Source organism: Lonchura striata, chromosome 15 (assembly GCF_050655825.1).
Source record: "Lonchura striata isolate lonStrDom1 chromosome 15, ASM5065582v1, whole genome shotgun sequence".
NCBI classification, from domain to species: domain Eukaryota; kingdom Metazoa; phylum Chordata; class Aves; order Passeriformes; family Estrildidae; genus Lonchura; species Lonchura striata.
The window spans coordinates 4252867-4271120 of record NC_140717.1 but is presented as its reverse complement, the minus strand read 5'-3'; the positions used below and the strand labels follow the sequence as shown (position 1 = coordinate 4271120).

The 18254-nt window shown below is 44.3% G+C and overlaps 1 protein-coding gene across 15 annotated transcripts in view; it reads left to right on the top strand.

The window, feature by feature from the left end:
* The window catches only part of MTMR3 (myotubularin related protein 3), a 74312-nt gene that overhangs the window by 26423 nt on the left and 29635 nt on the right, over nt 1–18254 (top strand). For 14 of the 15 annotated variants that reach the window (XM_021537314.3, XM_085592856.1, XM_021537312.3 and 11 more), the window contains 5 exons: nt 5191–5268; nt 9163–9236; nt 9604–9693; nt 11229–11345; nt 16833–16915. In XM_021537314.3, the coding sequence (XP_021392989.3) occupies nt 9234–9236; nt 9604–9693; nt 11229–11345; nt 16833–16915 (293 nt within the window). In that variant the 5' untranslated portion in view covers nt 5191–5268; nt 9163–9233. Of the gene's footprint in view, nt 1–4; nt 788–5190; nt 5269–9162; nt 9237–9603; nt 9694–11228; nt 11346–16832; nt 16916–18254 lie in introns of those variants that run through there. The other variant, XM_085592851.1, reaches the window with a different exon arrangement.

Below are 18254 nucleotides of genomic sequence, written 5' to 3'. Positions count from 1 at the left end.
ATTTGAGTGTGGCTGTGTGCACGCCTTCATATCCAGCTGCAATGATGTTATTTCCTTCAGGGAAGTGGATGATGGACAAGATGGAGAGAACTGGGGTCGTTCAGCCTGGAGAAATGGGGGGACCTTGTGGCTCTGTACAGCTCCTGACAGGAGGGGACAGCCGGGGGGTCGGGCTCTGCTCCAGGGAACAGGGACAGGAGGAGAGGGAACGGCCTCAGGCTGGGCCAGGGGAGGCTCAGGGTGGATATTAGGGCAGATTTCCTGATGGAAATAGTTGTCCAGCCTGGCACAGCTCTCAGGGCAGTGCTGTTGTCCCCATCCCTGGAGAGACTTAGCTCTAAGTGTGATTCTTAGGGACATGGGTCAGTGGTGAACACAGTGGTGCCAAATCAATGGCCTCAAAGGTCTTTTTCAGCCTCAGAAATTCTGTGACACATGGCACTAAAAACCAGAAAATGCCTCCCTGAGGATCAGCTTTCCTTCTTCTCCATGTGCACGTTTTCAGACTTTCTATTAAGGAGCAGCTTTGCCCCATCCAGCCTTGGGAGTGGCTGCATTCCCAGTGCTCCCATCACTCTGTGGTTTCCAGCTTGGCCACCAGCTGACCACATCCCCCAGCTGGTGGGCAGCTGATAGCAGCACTGTGTTCCTGCTCCTGAGCACGCTAAGAGTTGTGTAAAAATAGCAGGGAAAGGAAGCTGAATCCACCAGGAAGAACAGAAAAAGGAGAGAGGAGGAGAAGAACAACCTGTGAGCTAAAGTGAGCAGGGAGCAGCCAAACCCAAAGGTGATGAAAGAAATGGGGGGTGTTTGGTAATCCCATGCAAGAGAAGGTTCCCCTCATAGCAGAGCTGGGGTGAGTGGGAACAGTATATTGGGAAGTTCAGAATGTAAACAGGAATGCAGAACTTCTCATCAAAAACCACACTTGCATCATGTTACGTTGGGACATGGTGTGGTACAACTGGTGTGGAAATGCCATATTTTGGCAAAGGGAGGGGAAAATACATATTCAAAATAGTCAATTAGTAGGAAACCAGCTGCTTTTGGTTGTGTTTGTTTACATCTTTATGAGGCTAACTGTCAGCTAGAGAAAATCTGGATTTGTTTTTCTCCCCAGTTATTTTTCCCTTGTGCCATTTCCATGCTTATCAAATCATGGCTCTCCTGCTTTGGCTGATAGAGCCTTTCAGCAAAGAAACTGTAGAGACAACCTTCCAGTCACCTAATTAAACAAACATGTTGATTGAAACTTCTCCAGAGTGCTTTTCCTAGCAATTTGCCAATGTTTTATTAAAATAAATGTCAAGAAAAACACTGTCACAGGCTCAAATAATTTAGATTTTGGAGTTCCTGTAGTCCATCACTGCTCAGAGTAGGGCCGGCTTTGATGTAGGATTGGGTAGCCCTTGGAACCCCAGCGGTTGGGATATGGCCAGGGATAAAAGTTTTACAGTTTGGAAACAATTATTTGGAATTTCCCCCTCCAGCTGTACTATTACTTGTGTTTCACTGTATGATTGATATACAATGCAAATACTCTACTTCTCCATAACTTCTTCCAAGAAAAAAAACTGGAGGCGAGACCTTTGTGCTGAGTGTTCACCCAATGCCCAGGTTCCCAAAATAGGCGCCAGAGCAGGATCTTAGAGGATGACTCGAATGAAAAGTGAAGTGTTCTTGTTCCCATCCCCTTCAGTCCTGGAGCAGAGTGTGACATGTTTGAATTGGGCAGTGACAGGATGTCCTTGGGCACCTGTGCTGGAATCAGGGGAGGGGGTTGTGCCCTGCCCAGGTGACACCCACCTGCAGAGCTGCCCCAGCCCTGGGGCCAGCACAGGAGAGACCTGGAGCTGCTGAAGCCAGTCTAGAGGAGGCACCAGAGATGCTGCAAGGGCTGGAGCCCCTCTGCTCTGGAGCCAGGCTGGGAGAGCTGGGGGTGCTCACCTGGAGAGGAGAAGCTCCAGGGAGAGCTCAGAGCCCTTCCAGGGCCTAAAGGGGCTCCAGGAGAGCTGGAGAGGGACTGGGGACAAGGGATGGAGGGACAGGACACAGGGAGTGGCTTCCAGTGCCAGAGGGCAGGGATGGATTGGGAGATTGGGAATTGGGAATTGTTCCCTGGGAGGGTGGGCAGGCCCTGGCACAGGTGCCCAGAGCAGCTGTGGCTGCCCCTGGATCCCTGGCAGTGCCCAAGGCCAGGCTGGATGGGGCTGGGAGCAGCCTGGGACAGTGGAAGGTGTTCCTGCCCATGGCAGGGTGGCTTGGAAGGGCTTTAAGGTCTCTTCCAACCCAAACCATCCTCTGCTCAACCAAACCAGCTTTGAGAGTGTGACAGTCCAATAAAGGTGCTGCAAAGCCCATCCTTAAAAGACACACTTCATTTAGTGAATGGATCCTGTCTCTTTTCCATCTGTTCTCCTTGTCTTTGCTGATGGTGCTGAATCCCTTCTGTTGCTCACACAGCTGAGGTGCTGCAGAGGAAGTGGTGGGAACACCTGGAGGGGATGGCTGCATCCCTGTCCTGTGGGGCAGCTCCCTGGGATGTGCTGGGATGTGTTAATTAAACAGCTGCTCCTGACCTTGGAGTGCTCCCATCAGGACTTGTTTTGGAGAGGGCCAGCAGAACTCATAGCAGTGTTTCTTCTTACAGGCAGCTTTTCCCCTTATTTTGGCAGAAGTTGTTGACTTAGGAAGTGATAACATTGGAGGTTCTTATCAGAGCCCAGCAGCCTTGCAGCAGGAATGCTGATGAACGTGTTGGGGGGGTTTGCTGAGCTCTGGCAGCAAGGAAGCGGAATTGTTAATGCTTATATTGGAACATTTTTGTCCTGTTTTTAAACTTCTTGACAAAACTCTTGAGATTTGGTGGCTTCTTCCAAGCCTCATTAAAATCAATAAAAAGCTTGTTGTAGATTTTGTGAAGGCTTTTTTTTTTCCTCATTTGGACTGAAACCACACAAAATCGGTCCAGCTCCTGCACCCAAAATGTGTATCTTGCCTTTTGAAAAGCAAATACGTGGCCAGAACACTGTCTCTGAGGAGTCATTCTAGAGTTGTATAGTCTGCCTTCAGAGCTTTTTTTTGTGTGTGTTTAATAAACTTGCTCCATATTCCCTTCAAAGATGGCTTTGTATCAACAGGCAGCTGTGAAGTTGAACTTGTTGCATGCTCAAGCTGGTAGCTCAGAGTCAAGCTGTGCCCATTCCCACCTGGGTGCTGGGATTGATTATCGACCCATAAAATTATTGAGATTGGTGTTTGGTGTGTTGGCTGAGAGAGATTTTTTTTAAAATAGAAACAAAGTTAACCTCTGTTGCAGGTAATGAAATGTTGCTTTTAGAAACTGTTTTATGAAATGGTAAATCGAAGTTTAGCTGAGGGTTTGGACAGCTGGCATCAACACAGGAGCTCTCTGTTAGAGCATATCCTCAGCCCCCTGTTTGTGTAAATACTGAGATTCCATGAGATTCCCTAAGGTGTCCATCATGTGAGATGGTAGAATTCCTTCTGGTGCATATCAGTTTGTATTAGAATCTTAGAATCATTAAAGCCTTGCATGGGAAGAGACCTACAGGGATCACTGATCCATCCCCTGGCCCTGCCCAGACCCCCAACAACCCCACCCTGTCCATCCCTGGTGTCCAAAAGCTCCTGGAGCTCTGGCAGCCTCGGGGCTGTGCCCATTCCCTGGGCAGTGCCAGCACCTCTGGGGGAAGAACGTTTCCTGCTCTCCATCCTCCTGGCCCAGCTCCAGCCGTTCCCTGGGTGCTGTCCCTGTCCCAGGGCAGAGCTGGGAGCTGCCCTGGGGAGGAGCTGCAGCCCCTGAGGAATCTCCCCTCAGCCTCCTCTGCTCCAGCTGAACACTCCCAGTGTTCTCAGCTGCTCCTCCAGACCCTTCCCCATCCTCGTGCCCCTCCTTTGGTCCATCTCCAACAGCTTTAGATCCTTCTGACATTGTGGTGAAACTGTCCCCGGCAATTGAGGAGAGGCCACCCCAGAGCAGAGCTGGACAATCCCCTCCCTCACCCAGCTGGCAATGCTGGGCCTGGGGCACAACTCCTTGAAACGCACAATTTTTGATGCACTTCCTAAACTTTTTCTACTGTCAGTCCTAAAATTACATCTCCTTTTTCTGTGTACTACTTCTTTTCCTTGTCATAATCTATAAACTAAAGGATACGATGAACACAAAATACAAAAGTATTTTATTTCATTTACCAGAATGTGAAAATTATCAGTAGTTGTGGCACATCAAAGTACAGACAAACTATTTCCAGCAGCAGGATTATATGGTGGAGAAAGTGGACTTTCCAGGCATATCCAGATGCAGTGTGGAGAGTACAGTACTACTGGGAGAGTATCCAAGTTTCTGTGAAGAGCAAACCTTTGGATACAAGCAGTGGTGTCCCATTCAGTTTGCTTGTGTGCTTTAGGAACAATGGGGTTAGTCAGGAGATTTCAATTGTAGTGTTTGGGTATTTTAGCATTAAACTTTATGTCCTTCTGTTGCCACAGGAGGTATCTGTTGGTCTTGTTGGAATGACTGTAGGAATGAAGCAGATCAGATATTTTCTCCATCTAATTTTTTGACAAATGGATATTTCTGGCACACTACCTCTTTTTTGGTGCAATAAATGTTTGTACAGTATTTGAAAATCCAAAGGAAAAGTCTTGGCAGGAGTGGCCTCATGAGCATTGCTGATCCCTGGGATTTTTGCACCATTGGACCCAAAGCACGCGGGCAGCAACCACTGTTTGGGGGTCTTCATTGGCTTTCTTGGGGCTAGAAATGCCAATTGCAATGTAAAATTAAACCCACTTTGAAGATCAGTGTTGGATCCTGTTGGATCTTCTATAAAACTCTCTCCTGTAGCTCGTATTGTGAAGTAATTTTTGCTTTGTTTACTAATTTATGAAAATTCTGAATTGCTTTGTTGCCATGATTTCAGAACTGCTCCTTGCCAGCCAAGAGGCCTTATCCACACATACCCATCAGAATCCAGTCCTGCAATTCCCTCTCTGGCCATGTTAAGCTCTTGTTACAATTCCAAGGCACTCAGACTTTCTTTTTTTCCTCTTGAATTAATCCAAACTTCCCCCACAGTGGAGTGCCCTGTCTAGCATGCAGGTTTAAAAGTGTTTTTTTTCAAGGCGAGTTCATGTTTTAAAGTGTTGTCTTTGTATTTGCAGCTGCCAATGTGAAGTATCAGAAGAGAACAGTTGGAACTTTCTGGGACAAGAGAGGACTGTTTATTCTCTCATTCTTTGGTAAGATCAGCTGCTTGTTTGTGGATTCTGTGCTCATCACTGATTATTCTCTTAATTAAATCAATTTTTTTCCAAAATCTTAGATAAAAATTAGTATTTCACTGAGTTGGAGTTTGCAGCCTTTAATTATTAGAAAGGAAGTTTCCTGACTCTTAGTTGTGCCCAAGCTTCAGACACATTCTTTGTCCTGCTCCTATTCCTGAACAATGTGCAAATATCCATGTTGTTAGCTGCTTTCCCAGTAAATCCTGGTGAAAGTTACTCAGTCCCTGCAGCCTATGGTGTCAGGGAAGAGGAGAAACCTCCCTGTCAGGGACTGAAATGAGAGAAATTTGAGTGGTAATCCTTATCTCAGAAATTTCCTTCCACCTGCCAAAGGGGGAGAAGTGTTTCCAGTTTGCAACAGAAGCATCTTTTGCTCAAGGTACAGCGCATTCCTGAATGTTCAATTCTCAAATTTTCTAATGTTCCTTTGCCAAAAAGTTTGAATTCCAAACTCAGAGGGCAGCTGTGCCACAGTATGTAAACAGCTCAGGGGTCAGTTCAGTCTGATTTTGATATTAAAATACATGGAATTCAGTCTGGATGGGGAAGGTAAGGGAACAAAGTTAAATGATTGGATTGTTCCTTCTTTCTTTTTTCCCTCCAGTTTTTTCTTTTCCTCGCTGAAAGTCCAACTGCATTCAAATATATGTGAATTTAAACGATCCTTTATTTAGCTAATCTTTTTTGTTTAGATTCACTGGCAAACAGGTGGTTATTGCTACTCTAAATTATGTACATAATTTAAACCAGAAGGTACATCTGAAACAAAAGGTAATTAAAATGTTCCTGTAGAGGCTGAACAGAGTCTGAGGTTACAACCTTTGCTCATCATTTATCCCTTAACACAGAACATAAGGATGGAGAATTAACAAGACCATTCTTTCACGTACAACATAAGGATGGAGAATTAACAAGACCATTCTCTTTTTTGACATAATTTAACACACATGGAATTGCAGGTAAAAGGGCTGACAGTAAATTGATAACAGCACCTTTTTTTGGCCTCAATCCTGACCAAACCCAGTATTTGTACCAATAAAACCAAGTTTTACTGCTCTGTGTATAAGCTGGCTGCTGTTTTTCTGTGATCCTGTTGATAAGGAGGAGCCTGTGACCAGGTTTTTAACTGCACTGTGTTTGTACCTTTCCATTTCACTTCTGGAAAATGGGTTTTACTGTCAGGGCAGAGCTGCACTTGAACAGAATGAGAATTCTCCTTCCATTCTGCAGTCCTAAAAGTGGTGTGGATCAGCCTGAGAATGGGTTTGTGCAGCCACTTGCTGCTGGGCTGGCTTTGTCCCCAGCTGTCCCTTGGAGCAGCACAGGGAATGATGGTGGGGAGGGTTCAGGAGTGCTTGGTGGAGTTGATGATAGGAGGAATGTTCTTACTGCCAAGGCTTCTAAAGCCAGAAATGCCCTTATGAGGTGGCAACAGTCACTGGGATCCTCCTCCTGTTCCCATGGGAAGAGTTTGCTGAACTGGGAACGGGTTAGAAAGCTTTGGGATAGAAAAAAGTGTGGGTTCAGGTGTGGTTTGGGCTGTCCTGAGCAGTGTGTGGTGCATCCCTGCTCCCAGAGCTGTTCCCTTTTCTTCTTGCTCAGCCCAGTGACCTTGAGTTGCTGGAGGGAGCGGGCTCGGCTCGTGGACATGATGGGAAAGGAATGATTTCTTTCCAAGTATTCACTGTCCAGCAGCTCAGAGAGCCTCACTGTAACAATTCAGCCTTTTTGCTATTTCTGTCAGCAATTTTCAGCATTCCTTTGGTGGCAGGGAAGTTGCTGAAGCGTTTCACTGATGCCCAGCAGCAGCCAGAGCAAAGTGTTTGCTTTAGAACCAGTCCTATAACTTCTTGTACCATTTATCTTGGCAGCATCACCCTTTGCATCTGATAGTCCTGATCCAAACTGAAACAGGCAGATTTTTTTTTCCACACAGCTTTTCCAAAATTTCAGCTTAAAAAGGAAGATTCTCACATGGAAAGAGCCACACTGTCACAGTAGAAATTATTCTGCACTGATTGCAGGAGTTATACTGAAACTTGGTATTTTGGATAGTCTCTGCTGGAGGTTTATACTGGTTTATGCACAACTGTAAGATATTTTAAAAGACACAATTTTCTAAGCTAATACTGGTTTTATTAATATGTAGGTAGTTATGTAATAAACTTATAAATTACATATATCTAATCAAACTGAACTATGAAAGATTTTTTTCCAGCATAGTGCCTATTAAATTAAAGCTTTTCCCCAGAGATACTAAGCAAGCTTCAAATTTGTAATAAAGCAGATTTTTAAGATTAAGTTGGTGTTTCTCTGATAATTGTGTGTGAAGCTGAAGGAGTTCATTGAAATAACAAGGAGTTTTTTATATCATACTATCCTGGAATGGTTTTGGTGGGAAGGGACCTTAAAATTCATCTCATGTCCCCCCTGCCATGGGCAGTGACGCCTTCCACCAGCCCAGGCTGCTCCCAGCCCCATCCAACCTGACCTTGGGCACTGTCAGGGATCCAGGGGCAGCCACAGCTGCTCTGGGCACCTGTGCCAGGGCCTGCCCACCCTGCCAGGGAACAATTCCCAATATCCCATCCAGCCCTGCCCTCTGGCACTGGGAAGCCATTCCCCTGGTCCTGTTGCTTGAGACCCTCATCCCAAGTCCCTCTCCAGCTCTCCCAGGATTCTATGTCTACTTTTTGCATTAATTTTTAGTGAATTCATAGCAGTTTGAGCTTGATTCTGCTCACCATTTCCGCCTTTTATGTAAATATATTTACAAACACACCTATGTGAGGGTACTTGATGTGCAGCTGCTGCTCCTTTGCCCTCTCTATATTCCATACCAAGCACAGGATGTGTGCAGGGCTCCCTGCAGTGCTGGGAGCTGATGGATTAAAGTGGTTTTCTCTGTCAGCCTCAGCACTGACAATTAGAAACACATTTACAAGTAAAGTGAGATACGAGAACTGAACTGAGAACTGACTGCACTCGTGTGATGTATTTTCATTTTTAAGTTTTGCGTACCACTGTCTGCAAACCCCATAAATACCTGAGTGAATTCTGCTTGAGTAGAACAAGGAAGAACCTACATGGGAATAAAAAGCTGAGTATAAAATCCATCCCAAACCCAAACTGTAACTCCTGTATTCAGTTGACTCATTCAGTTCTTAACTGGGTGATTTGCATAAACCTCAGGACTATGTTAATATTCCCAGAAATTTTGCAGATGATGAAAACTGAGGGGTTTATTGGGTAGTGGGGAGAGCAAGTCCCTAGTATAGTGTTCTGGAACTCTTGGAAATGTTGGTGCAGGAAAATTGATATTTTGGTACATCCATGGATATCCAAAATGAGCTGTAAGTGTAAAATTAGGATTTTTATCCCAATAAGAACTCCAGTTCATATGCCATAGTTGAAATGAGCTTGTTCCAGGAAGATCCAAATCCTGTGTTCCACACCAGATCAGCCCCAAGGATCCCTTTGATTAGTATCCCACGGATTTCTGATTCACCATCTGCAGGCAACTTGGGAGAAAATTCTGGGGGATCTGGAAAGATGAACATGTTTTAATTTAAATTATATAAACACTGGTCTAATTACTGCCTTCAGACAGGTGTTCTCCCAGCAGCACATCCAAAGGTAATTTTTCAGGATGAACAGAAGGAACCAAACACATTTTGAAACAATTTTGGCTCTCAGGAGAGGGAGCTTCTATAGATTTCATCTTTTCATAATTACTGTTTGCTCTCAGTTTTCTAACAGCTACATTCACAGTCTTTAAAAGTTAATTTGTATTTATTTGCCAAGAGAAAATGAATCTTATTTCATCATTATACTTTCCTGATTTTCTAGATTTTAGTAAGTGAAGAGCTCGAAGTATTGCAAGTAAAGACGAGGATTCCTCCTCCTGCCCAGGGCCTGTCATGGTAAGCAAAGGGGCTTTGCAGGGTCTGTGACAGAGTAGAAGAGTTTAAAATGGGAAAAACATTAGGGAATTAAATGTGGGGTTGCTGAGTTTTAGGCATAGTGCTAATGCTTTTTTTCCTAATGCTGCTATAAGTCTTTCAGCTTTTAATGACTTTATTAATCAGGCTGTAGTAAGGGAACTGGTTGCTAATACCAAATTTGTTGTCTGAGGGCCCATGTTGGAGAGTTTAGAAACTTTAGTGAGTTACTGCTCCTGGAATTCTCTGGACACTTCATCCTGTGGGAGCTTTTCCTTGGCTGTGCATGGTTGGCGAAGGTGGTAGCAGGTGCCAGTGCTGCAGGTGACTGTCACACTTTGTTCCTCAGGATGAAGAGACTCAGCACAGCCTTGAATGCATCCAGGCTAATCAGATTTTTCCCAGGAAGCAGCTGATCCGAGAAGATGAGAACCTTCAGGTAATCACCACACTGCTCCTGTTCAAATCACACTGCCTCCAGTTGGGTTATGGATTCTCTGCCATCTCCTCCAGAATTTTAATTCACAGCACAGAAACTCATTTGCTGTCTTGGTAGGACAGAGAACTTGGACATTTTATTACAATAAATTTCTTCCAGTGTCTGAAAAGTATCTCTGCTACCTGTGCATTAATTCCAAGGGTAGGGTTTTATTCCATAGTTTAGAACTCTGTTGTTTTGGAAAAAGCAGCACTAAGCTGATTGAACACTGCCTTGGCATCTGGTTATTATGAAGCCAAAAGTCTTCTGCTGCAAAAAAAGAGATATTTTTTATTTTCTTTATTTTCCAAAGTTCCTTTTGAAATCAGTTTAGTACAAATTATTTACCATAGAATCATGGAATAGTTTGTGTTGAAAAGGACTTCAAAGCCCATTCAGTCTCACCCCTGCCATGGGCAGGGACACCTCAAACCATCCCAGGCTTCTCCCAGCCCCAGTGTCCAGCCTGGCCTTGGGCACTGCCAGGGATCCAGGGGCAGCCACAGCTGCTCTGGGCACCCTGTGCCAGGGCCTGCCCACCTCACAGGGAACAATTCCCAATTCCCAGTATCCCATCCATCCCTGCCTTCTGGCACTGGGAGCCATTCCCTGTGTCCTGTCCCTCCATCCCTTGTCCCAGTCCCTCTCCAGCTCTCCTGGAGCCCCTTCAGGCCCTGAAAGGGCTCTGAGCTCTCCCTGGAGCTTCTCCTCTCCAGGTGAGCACCCCCAGCTCTCCCAGCCTGGCTCTCCATGTAGACACTCTTGCATCAACTCAAGAGTTTCATTGTAATACAAAGTATTTTTATTTGTTCCAAGCTACTTTGGTGTAAAACCGGATCACTTTCAAGGTGGGCATTTTCTCTTTCCACCTGGCTCAGCTAAACTGGGCTTAGGTCACATTTTAATTAACCAGTGTACAATTACCATGTATGGTGAATGACTTTGCAGGTTTCTGACTTTATAAAGCAGCAGCTTCTTGTGCATTTTCATATTTACTGTGAGAAATAGGGAGCAAAAAGCTTGGTTTGTCCAAGCTCAGCTTTGTAGCATTTAGGGATCCAACCTAGGCTGGTTACCTGAGCTTGCTGAGTGAATAGTGGGGAAATAGCAGGGAACATTATTCATCCTGGATGTTTTGCCTACTTTAGGATGAATTTAATAACATTATGGAAATGCCACTCTCCATTAAGTAAGGAGTGAGAGCATAAATCATAGGGCTTTGTCAGCCTGCTTGCCAAAATGTGAGGATATTTTTCATAAAAATTTATTGCTTTCCCTGACCAGGCACTTACCACTCAGGAAAAGTAACATAAAATAAGGGATAATTTAAGAAAAGGCTGCAATTAACCTCAGAGCCAACCTTACCTGATGTTCCTCCTTAGCAGCAATAACAAGGCTGAATTCTCAGCAGACTTTGTTTGATTTCTTGTGCTGCAGGAGGGGCAGATTTTTGGGAAATGGTTTCTGAAATGAGATTTTTTGCTGCCTTTCTACAGGTGCCGTTCATTGAGCTCCACGGGGAGAGCACAGAGTATGTGGGACGAGCAGAGGATGCCATCATTGCCCTTTCCAACTACAGGCTCCACATCAAATTCAAGGAATCTGTTGTGAATGTAAGTGTTTGATCTCAAAGGAAATAACAGAATTTGGGATAAGAGTACAGTGATCCCCCCCACTTTTAAGAATAAAAAATCTTTTTCTGACATTCAGATTGATTTCTCAGAGACAATAAATGTGTATTTAGGCACTAAAGGGTGACTCAGCTGCTCTGAAAATCAGATGTCATAAAGAAATATCACATCCCTCAACCTTCAGGTGTCAGCCACCTGTAGTCCCAAAGCTCAGTGGGGAGAAATAGTCAGTCTTCCAAGGGGCTTTTGGAGCACCTAAACCTCATTTGTGCCTTGCTTGGAGTGTCAGAAGGTGGGAGTGGTTCCAGCTGCTGAAGTTCTCTGCCAGATGTTGAGTGGTGTGGGTGCAGTCCTTGATGTTACGGGTCAGGAGTGGGACCTCACCTTCAATGCATTGCTTTAGGGCTCTTCTTATTCCAAATGTCCATTCCTTGAAATGGTTCCATCTCCACCTCCTCTGGTACCAGGCACAGTTCAATGGGTGTTGGACAGTCTCACCAGCTGGGGACACTTCCAGTGTGGAAATCAAGAGTGTCCTGAGGAATGCCAGGGAATTATAGAGTTGCTTTATTAGAGAAGCCATTAGAGCATGAACTGCACTTCCTGTCCTTAGGACAATTAGGGATTTTGCTTTATAGGGATTTTTAATTCAGTATTTTTGAGCATAGCAAGAATTGATGTTTTTTCAAATCACGTTCCTTGGCTGTGTTCAGGGAAGAGTCCACAGAAGTTTGTGAATATTCCCATGTTAATTTTTCTTCCCTGACTTTCACATGCAGTGTTCTGCCCTCTCATTCTGTGTGATATCTCATTATCATCAGCATCATTAACCAGAAATAATCAGAGTATGAGGTAGAGCAGAATATAAATAATTCTTTGTAACCATATATGACTATCAATAATAACTTCCTATGAACTTCACTGAAATCCAGGGCAGAGAGGGCTTGGGATGTCTTTAAGTATAAAAAATATGCAGTAATTAAGAATCATATTTAAATTGTTAATTTTGATAGCAGTAATTGTTTTGGTTTTTATTGACCAAAACTCTTGATCAGATAGTAATTTTCTAAATCAAATTTTCACTGAGTAGTTTTTGATTGAGTTAATCTTGATTCTTTCCTGTTGTTTTTATGTCACCACAGCTGTTCAGCAAATACCTGTAAGAGATTCTTCATTCCTGGGCTGTGGTTTTTCCCCTCGTGTTTGGTTACGATTCCCTGGCTGTGAAAATTGTGCTGTGACACCTCAGTGAGCAGCACAGAGCTCCAGATCACCTGGGCTGGGAAAGAAATCCATTCAAAGTTGTTAATGTTCCCATTGCAACAGTGCAGAAAGGGGCTGTGTGTGGAGATCTTTCCCATGGATAATTTCCTAGATCTCAGTGCTAATAGGAACATGGTGTTTCAAATGCAAAAACAAAAGGTCCCACAGACCATGCATAAATTGGGGGATTATGACATTCAGGGGTGTTGACTTACATTTATCCATGGGATAAAAGTGCAGACTCAACAGGGATCTCTTGGTGCATGAGGGAGGTTTGGTTCCCAGGCCCAACTCTATTGATTCCTTAAGAAAATGTCAGACTTTGCAGCTGCTGAGTGTTTCTGTCTAATCACTTTCCTCCCTGTTAGCTAATTGCATTGATGGGAGAATTAACATTTTAGTGGAGTTTGTGGAAGCATGGATTGCATGTAATCTCTTCCCAGTGGTGGATTTTAGACACAGTACCAAAGGAAAGTCATGATGGGGGGGACTTTCATGAGGAACTGAGTTTTAGTGTGAGCTTTCCCTTACTTGGAAAAATGGTTGGATTGGGATATTCCTCATGTCCATGGCTGTTGTGGTTCATCCCTGCTGGAGTGGCATGATCATTGTCTGTCTTCAGGCCCTGCTGCCCAAATTATTAACACACAGAGCACAACAATTGTGAGACAAGAGGGGTCTCAGAGCGGCCTTCAAGACAAATCCAAAGTGTCATCAGCTGTAATTAAAAGCAAAATTTACTTCAGACACTCCTTGTGGGCTCCATGCACCTGGGAGGGGATTCAGGTCCCTCCAACCTGGAGCCTTTCAGAGCTGTCTTTGCACCCTCAGTGCCTCCATGTGCCACTTCATCCCACGCTCCAGGAGACCCAACCTTGGCCTTGTGCTTGTTAAGGCCACCAGCTTGCTCCATGACCCTGACATTAGTCCAGCTCTGAGCTGGGAAAATGAGGAGGAAATCCCAACTCCAGCTCCCGGGGCCTGGGTGCCATGAGAGGTCCTGGAGAGGTTTGGGCACAGTGGGGCACAGGGACTGTCTGTAGCAGGGTCACTGGTGCTTGCAGCAGCCTGGCCATGATCCACTGCATGCCACTGGGAATTGTGGGCAGGGATTGTGCTGTGGAGGGGTTGTTCCAGCACTGAAAATGTAACTTGTGCTTTTTCTGACTACAGAGCTGTAATTCTCTAAATATATCTTGTACTGCTCTTAGATAACAGACAGCTCCAGTCATCAAAATAATTTTAAAAACCCCTCAAAAATAAAAAGTTGGAGTTGTAGAATGTTGCTGTTATTTAAAATGAGAAAATTTTAAATAAGAGACAGTTGGGAGATACTGAAAGAGCAGGGAGCTCCTGTACTCCCTATAATGGGATGTAATATTCGTCAGATAACAATGTATGTTTATTCTTATAAAAGCAAAAATTATTGCTTCTCCCTGCCTGGTTTCCATGCCATTATTAGAGGGAAGTGCCTGCAGATAGAATTGATGGCTCTTCCAGGAACGGACTCTGGGTGTCGGACTGGCACAGCCTGAAGGATGTGCAGTGGGAAGGGAAGGTTATCAGGGAGGGAGGGAATGACAGAAGATAATTCCACAGAGATTTGCTGGGGGAAGAATAATGGCTAGGAAGGAGATTGAAAACACAAGAGGACCACGGGACAGATTTTTATGACTGGGAAGGAAAATTAAAAAGATTAATGGGAAGGTTGTCCTGAAGAAAAAGCTGCAGATTGTGAGGGAATCACTGGTGGGCTGTTGGAGGGGAATGGATGGCTGGGGAGCAGAGGGCACAGGGAAAGGACAGGAAACAAGGAGTGACATTGGAAGAAAGAAATTAAAAATAATGCAGGAGGAGAAGAATTAGTTTGTCATTAGAGTGCAGACAGAAGGAAGAGGAGCCACAAGCAGAATGCCAGGAGGAGGGAAGAGGTGGAGAACTGCTTAAATGAAGATGGACATGGGAAAAAACAGAACAAAACAGGGCTTGGGAATAAAAAAGATAAGAGACAAAGCAAGACTGGACTTAAAAAGCAAGTCTGAAATCTTGACTCAGCTGGGAAAGATGTTTTACTTTCCATGTTGGTGCCATTTAACTCAGTGGTAGATTTAAATAAGTTATTTTAAACTCATTTAAGTTGGAAAAACCCTCCCAGGCTATCGAGTCCTTCCTGTGCCCAATGCCCACCTTGTCCCCAGCCCAGAGCTCTGAGTGCCACATCCAGTCCTTCCTTGGACACCTCCAGGGGACTCCAGATCTCCTGGGCAACCCCTGCCAAGGCCTGAGCACCCTTTCCATGGAGAAATTCCTCCTGGGAATTATTAGTAGGTCTGTGTGGGGCTGTCCAGTCATAAAGACAGTCTGGAAGATTCTTCAGTCTGAGCTCCATTCCTGTCCACTGGTCAAACAAAACTCAGACAATTTCCCTGCCTGGCAGACTGGGGTCCAGCAGGGCTTGGAAGGAACAAGCAGGTGAAATGCAGGGATCAGCTGCAGAGCAGAGCACTTGGTGTGGTCTGTGCTGCACTTCAGTCCTGCTGCTTTGGTGGAGTCACCCACAGTCATGCTGAGCTTAGGGAGGGCACAGAGGGGCTCTCACAGGAGGGATTCCTCATTTCCTGCCCCCTTCATGTCACTGATTGTGTCACAGATTTCAAGCAATGACAGTGCTGAAAACATGGACAGAAATTCAAGCTGCAGATTTATTTAAAATCCAGATTTGAAAACACAAATTACTAGGCTGTGGAGTCAGACACCCTCTTGCCAAGTCCTAGCCATGGATTTTCTGTCATTTAATGTCCAGTTACCACAGAAGGAGCAGAGTAACTGCCCTGTCCCAGCCTTGCTGGGCACAACAAGGTGGCTCCAGAGCAGCCTCTGGTTGTGGTCTGACATGGGCAAGGGAAAGGCTGAGCATTAAAAACTCCCTGCCTGCTGCACCTGGGGGCTGTGAGCTCTGGTCAGTGATTTGAGAAGCTCTGGGCTCTGTCTGAGGTGCTGCCCTGAGCTGTGCTTGCCTTCCCCAGAGCCAGCAGAGTTCTCATCCCTCTCCTGGGCACAGCACCTGCCCTGAGCTCGCTCAGACATCTCCCTGCTCGGAGGAGGTTTTCCCTTGGTTTGTATTTTTGAGATATCTCTTCTCCTTGCCTGCTGGTTTTAGTTAATTTCCTTTTTTTCATTACACCTAAATGAGGTACTTCTTAAGCTTTGTGATGCCTGAGAAGATGCTGTCTGGATTCCTTATCCTGAAGCTTTGATTGGAGGTGACCTTCAAGGACATGCCCAAGCATATGGAGAAGCCCTGGCTCTTCCAGCCCCATCTTGGGGCCCCAAGCCAGACCTTAAACTGCTGGATCTTAGTCCTGTGATGGCAAATATCAGAGTATTAGAATGTTGCTAAAGGACAGCAGAGGTTTTGTTGCCTTGTGCAATGTCTGTATAATCTGCTAAACAATTCAAACAGCTTTGTGCTTCATGTTAATTACAGGTATTAGCTAAATTTGCAGTTATTTATGACTTCATTTAAGGCAATAATGTACATTTGCCCATCTCAGATAAAGTTCCAAAAATAATTTTGAAAATTAATATTTTCATCTTGTGGGTATTCTCATCTTTAAAGGTACTTGAAGGTGCTCTTCTGTGTTGCCTGACCAACTTGCTGCTGGTTAAACATGGCAGGATACAGAAGTGTCTATAACTGCACTTTAACTGGGAAAGATTCAGCATTATTACTCTCAATTTGGCTGCTTCCATTACAAGTGTTGTTCTAAACAGGGCAAAGGGTTTTTCCCTGAGGAGGAAATATTGGATATTGCCACAGAAAAACACCCAGACTGCAGCAATCTGTTAAGGGGATCTTGCTTAGCAGTTCATTTTGAGCATCATCAGCTAAAAATATATTAAGATTCCTAAATTTAGACCTATAAGAGAGAAAACTGATTCCATGAGAGAGGAGCTGGGGTGTCTGCTGCCTTTTCTGCAGCCTTCTCAGGTGCTCCCATGGGATCCCTTAAGGCTCTTGGACTCCACGGGACTGGAGCTGGAATATGAATACCTGGTACCAAACTTCAGAGCTAATGAAGTAATTCCTTGTGGATTTCTTTGTTTTCCTCTCTTCAGCCTCCATGTAACCTGCAATAAATCCATGTGAGATATGCAAAGAGTTACTGCTGCATAAATGAAGTAATCTGATGTGTTTAATTGCAGGTTCCATTGCAGCTTATTGAGAGTGTGGAGTGCCGGGATATATTCCAGCTTCATTTGACCTGCAAGGACTGCAAGGTTATCAGGTAGGAGAGGCTCAGTGTTAAAGGGGAGGAAATTTACTTTCCACATGCCATGGACAGCTGGGATGGTTCAAGGAAATGGGGTTTCTTGCTTGATTTCCCTCAAAAGTTTTTTATTTGGTCTGATTTTTCTACAGGGAAGGCTGTGTTCAGGACAGCAGCAAATCTTGCTCTGAGCCCACATAGCTGATCTTGGTTTTGTTCTGAAATTAATTTTAGTCTCACTGTGTTGTCCCTGCTTTGCAATCAGTTAGAATAGATTGCTTCAATGTATTATAGATATATCAATATTTCCATATCAGTAGGTACAGGAGTAGATAAAGCCACTGATACACACATTGCAAATGTGTTTTATCAAGATTTGGGGTTGGGAGGCTTCATCTACCCTGCATTTTCAGCACCTTTGAGAGTACAGTCACTATCCTTGAGGCATGGTAACCTCCTGGAAATGCAAATGAGGGACTAAGGGAAGAGAGTGAAGGAAGGTGGTAAATCCAGCTGTGCAGGCAGCAGTAACTCCTGGCTGTCCTTCCCCAGACTCCAGACCCGAGCCAGGGCTCTCTGAGCTGCCCAGCCTGAGCTGCACCTCACTGGATTTTTTTTTTAACTTTTCTGCTGCAGAAATTAATTTTGATCTATGAACTTTAATTAAGAAGAAAGGAACATTTCTTTTTGATTAAATGTTTGCTGGCTGTACCTTTTGTGTAATGAAAGGAACTCCAGCCATCTGTGAGCACTCAGAATGTTTAACAGGTCAGCTGCTTCCTGAAAGGCTGTTTTTTCACTAGGACTGATTTTACCTTAGAGGTAATATTTAGTTTAATTTGAATTCAATGTTTAACTTCCTCTTCACTTGTAGTTCTTGACATTTAAGAAAGTCACCCTTCTTCCCTACATTAATTTGTTTTTTCCCTTCAATTGTAGAATGAATACAAATTATTTGTATTTTTGCCATCCTTATCAATTTTTCTCTCAAAATTGCATCTCCAAGACTGAGGACTTGGTTGCGAGATGGTGAAGTTTGGGATTGAGACAGAAGAGTTGGAATATATTCTTGTTTTTTTCATTAGCAAACTTTGTATTTTGAGAATAGAATTCAAATGGAGATAATACTTACTATTTACACCACTAACTTCAAAAGAATTTAGAAGGAATTTAGGGTGAGATGTATCTTGTCTGAGTGTGGATGTTTAATAGAGAATTATCCTGTCTCAGCAAGTAGTCTGGACTTGCTTTACAGTCAGTGTTGGGAAATAAATAAACACCTCAGGCTGCAGTTCCTACAACTCTTGGGAGATGTTGGACATGGATATTCCCTTTCACGTTGTGGCTCTGAGCTATT